The sequence below is a fragment of the Atta colombica genome, unplaced genomic scaffold (genome assembly GCF_001594045.1).
Source record: "Atta colombica isolate Treedump-2 unplaced genomic scaffold, Acol1.0 scaffold105, whole genome shotgun sequence".
In the NCBI taxonomy this organism is placed as follows: Eukaryota; Metazoa; Arthropoda; class Insecta; order Hymenoptera; family Formicidae; genus Atta; species Atta colombica.
Window position 1 is genome coordinate 4,554,830 of NW_017259190.1, and position 4,701 is coordinate 4,559,530.

At 30.0% G+C, this 4,701-nt stretch overlaps 1 protein-coding gene across 1 annotated transcript in view; it reads left to right on the forward strand.

The window, feature by feature from the left end:
* The first annotated feature begins 350 nt into the window (after positions 1-350).
* Positions 351-4,701, forward strand: part of LOC108690669 (protein sickie-like) — a 90,745-nt gene continuing 86,394 nt past the window's right edge. The window contains exon 1 of the mRNA XM_018198077.1: positions 351-411. Coding sequence (XP_018053566.1) covers positions 404-411 — 8 coding nt within the window. The 5' untranslated portion in view covers positions 351-403. The remainder of the gene's footprint in view (positions 412-4,701) is intronic.

A 4,701-nucleotide genomic window follows, 5' to 3' on the forward strand; every position in this document is an offset into this window, starting at 1 on the left:
TAATATAAGAGAACTTTCTGATTATATTGAAAAAATTAAAACACATATTATATTTTATATTACGATCGAAAAATATTTAATAATTTGGAAATCAACTTTGAAATTTTGACTTTTGCGAAAAAAAAATAATTTAATTATTAAGAATAAAAAATGTATATGTAATTTTACAAAAAAAAAACAGTAAACATGTTATGAATCTAAAAGACGATCAATAACGAAGCTTCGCATCCGTGTTGTACAGGTTGAAAACGTGAGTTTGTGCGTGGGAGCACTGCGGGCTCTGGGGGCGGATGTAGGTGCTGTGAACCCGGGTGAATTGGCAGCAGGATCAACCCTGTGGCCGGTACTGGCTTTGCTCTTTGCCCTGTCACGCTACAAACAGCGAGCCAAGCAGCTACAGGATATGCCCAGGTAAATCACTCCTTTCGGCAGAAAAATCAATTATCATAATGATCGTCTAATGAATCAACATAATGAAGGAATTATGTTGAAAAGAATATGTATAACTTTGAGAACCTTTAAAAATAGATCTCAGAATCTTTGAAACTGCGAAAAGAATTTTGAAATTTTTATTTCTCAAATTTATGGAATCTTAATTGATTTTTAAGAAATTTTGGATTTTCAAATATTTGGCTTATTTTAAAACTACAAATATTTATATTATTATAAATAAGCGAACTTTCAAGATCTAAACACTTTGTTTTAGTACTTTTTAAATTGTCGAGTTTGGTTGATTTTTGAAATTTACACTGACATTTGAATTTACATTTTTTTCTATTTAGATTATAGAATTTTTTTTTAATTATAAAATTTTTGAAGAGTTTTTAAAACTTCTAACGTTTAAGATCTTTTGAATTTATATGTTTAAAATTTTTTTCTTAATAATCTTTATCTTATTTACTCTTACGCTTCACTTTTTTATTTTTGAAATTTCTAATCCTCTTTACCATACCATTAATGGGTAATCATACCGACTACGAATACTATACGCAATTCGACCTTCTGAAACCGACCATCAGTTTACTGTATAGCCTAACGTCGGTAAAATGGCGATGTCCCTGACGTACGAATCCCTGAGGATTTTCTGTAGATATATACAAGATCTGTTATAGTAATCGATGGTACTTATTTATCATGGTTTGATAATTTGGAATCATAGCTTTATCAATAATTATGACATCACTATTCAAGATAATAATCAACTTTATATTTGTTAACTAAATATTATTTATGCAGCAATGACTGATATTTTATAAAGTTGAATTAATTTTAACATCGATTTGTGGAATCTACCCGATTCCATACATCACTCATCAGGTGTCTAGTAATTTTGCACTGCTTTAGCAATGAGAATATTTTATTTTTAAATTTAATTAGCGATGCGCAACATGTGATGTGTGCAACCAGAGCTTTTCCGATTTAATTACTGATGTTTTCATATTGATCAACTTATTTATGAATCGACAAAGATATTACATAAATGAGCAGTGACGTTTTAGATTTAATAACATAGAACTTTGGAAGAAAATTTTTAAGTGCAATTCGACTTAAATTTAACTTACGATCTCAAAACTCGTTTCTTGATGGTTTTCGGCCGCGATCGAGTTATTACAATTCAATAAAACCGTTAAATCAGATTATAGTGCACTTTTAAATGATGAGAAATACATTTCAAAAAAAGTTAACGAAAATTTAAGAGGCTTTTATTAACACACAGAAAGTTTTTACATTATTTCAATATTTTGACATAACATATATTTAATTGTTTCGAAAATTATTTTTATATAATATGTTAAAGAAAACCACTTTCTAATTTCAATAGCTTTGATATTATTATAAATAACATTAAAATTTACGTATCTTATTATTTCATTATTGTTTCATTATTGTTACATATTTGAATTTCTTATTTTTTTTTTATAATCTTTCTTTTTTCTTAACCAAGTTCTTTATATTTATTTTCATCGAAAATTAATTCTTTTAATTATTTTATTTAAAAAATTTATTTTCTTTTTTCTTTTTTTTTCGCATGATTTGATGTAGTTCGCATGATTTTGTTTGGTGTGGCATTTATATTTTATAGTGACCCGGGATCTATGAGAAAGCTTTGTTTCCTGTCGCGCAGTCAAATCGATACCAACATCCTGTGGAACGGCGGCTGGGCAGCGACGTTCATTAACGTCTGCGTTAATCACCCAGCATATTTCCCTCTTTCTCTTTCTCGTCTATTTCCTCGCGTTGTCGATGTAAAGAGCATACAGTTATACCAATGTTTCGGCACGCAGAAAACGCGTTTTACGACCGAGAACGCGCAACTTTAAATATTTTAATTACGCTGCAGTTAATTGCAACAATCCAAAAGAGAGAAAGATGGAAGCGAGACAGAGCGAGAGAGAGAGAGAGAGAGAGAGAGAGAGAGAGAGAGAGAGAGAATGATATTTATTATATTTCTTACAAATTTTGAATAACGGATAATTTAAATTTTTTAATAGAATATAAAATATTAAATTATAAAATATCAGAATCGAATAAACAAAAAGTTACATAACATCAATGTAAAATTACAAAATATAATGGAAAATGAATATATTATATTATTTCTTTCTCTCTCTCTCTCTCTCTCTCTCTCTCTCTCTCTTTCTTTTCTCGCAGCAATAAATTAAAGAAAAGATATGCAGAGATAAGTACGAAGAAAAAGAAGACATAGCTCTTTTAAAAGCTATTTTAGGGGTGACTGACTTTACATTCTTATTAATCGTTCGTGAACGCAACTTCACGCACGACGATGCCGTGCGCTACAAGTCAAGGTCGATATTTTTAAATTGAGTATTTTTTTGGACAATAAATTGCTTTGATGAGTAATGTTCCTAAATTGTATCTTAAATAATTCGAGTAACATTTCGCAGCATCTATCTAATAAAGTCTCCCAAATTTAAGATTGAGTATAAATTAAATTAAAAATTTTCTGTTTTTGATTTTCTTTTTGTTTAAAATAGATTTAACACTTAATTATATAAAATTATTATTTTATTATATTATTATTGAAAAATTAATAATAATATCGAATCAAAACACTCCTTTTTAGATAAATTTAGACATTTTTATTTACAACTTTTCCTCTTATCTTATTTTGAATAAATAAAAAGTTTAAATAATTAGCTCTAATTTTAATAAAAAATTACTTAAAATTTTTAAAAGCAATAGATAATTGCTAATTAGAAATAGAAATTTTTTGATAAATTAATCAATTAAAGTATATTATAAATTAACAATTAATTTTTTTAAACAGTTTGAGGATAATTTTGTTCTATTCAATAAAATTATTGTAAATTTTTCATATGATTGGATACCTAACTTGTGTTTCATATTTCGGAAAAATTGTATATAATTTATAAAAAGAAATATTTAAATTAGATCCTAGATTTTTTGAACCATATGAAACTCGAATTAATGTTTGCGTCTGGATTAGAAAATCCATGGCTTGCGAGAGTCTAGATAACAGAAATACTGAAAGAAATCTCTTTTGAGCAAAAGGGGCATTCGAGCCTGAATCTAATGGAGCGCGTAACGATTCTTCGGGCGGGAGAAATGCGATGCCGGGGCTCTCGGCCAGGCTATGCATTAACATATTAACAATGCTCCATTATGCCCCAAGTATATAGTATATATACCTAGTCCTCCGCGTGGGCGCATTATGGACCACTCTCAAGACTGCGAAACATATATTTGAAGCTTCAAAATATATATTCTGAATTCATTAAGAAAACATTTTAGCGAATTTGATTTTTATTAGAAAAAGATTTAGAAATAATTTTCTTTCGCATATATTTGAAAGTTTTTTAACACAATTGCAATAAATAATTTAGTTTGTTAAATTTAATATACCTATTAAATATATCTATATAGAAAATTCATTATAATCTATTAGAGCGAACAGATTTTCCTTGACATTGAATGAAGAACAAAGCCTCCTTGTCGATTCATTACCTTGACGCTTAATACGTCGAAGAGAGAATATTTTCTCCTCTAATTCATAATTATTTATGGTTATAAGATTATGAAAGGCTTTTTATTGAAACAGAACTAATAACTTAATTTTTTTTTTTTTACAATAAGAGAATTTTTCGTACAATTTAATAAATTTTCAAGAACCATACAGCTAAAATTGAATTTTTGAATCTAAGAACTCTCGAATGTTCGTTAAAAATGTAACAAACGAAAGTAAAGACGGATGAATTTTAAGCTAGGCTGACAAAAAAGTTTTTCCCACACGTGTACGCTCGTTAGAGTATATACACAATCCATCCATGGCACACGCTCATGTGTGCACGTGCACATCGGGCGCGGGGCATTAGCATAAAAATGGTTTAAAAATCCGTCGAGCGTGCTACCAACATTGGTTGGTTCTCAGGGAAGACTGAACCCACCATTGGCTGGTTGCGTACCTCGAAAGAGAGGGAGGATCGAAGAGAGCGGGCTCCAGAGAGAAGCTGCGAGAGCTAAAACGAGCGAAGGAGAGACTGAGAGAAACGTTCGGAGATGAAATGGGATTGTAAGAGAAATAAAGAGAGAGGTTAACGGAGAACAAGGATCGGTTCTGCGAGGGTGTATCCGAAGAAGAGAGAAAGAGACAGATAAAAGAGAAAGAGAGAGAGAGAGAGAGAGAGAGAGAGAGAGAGAGAGAGAGAGAGAGAGAGAGAG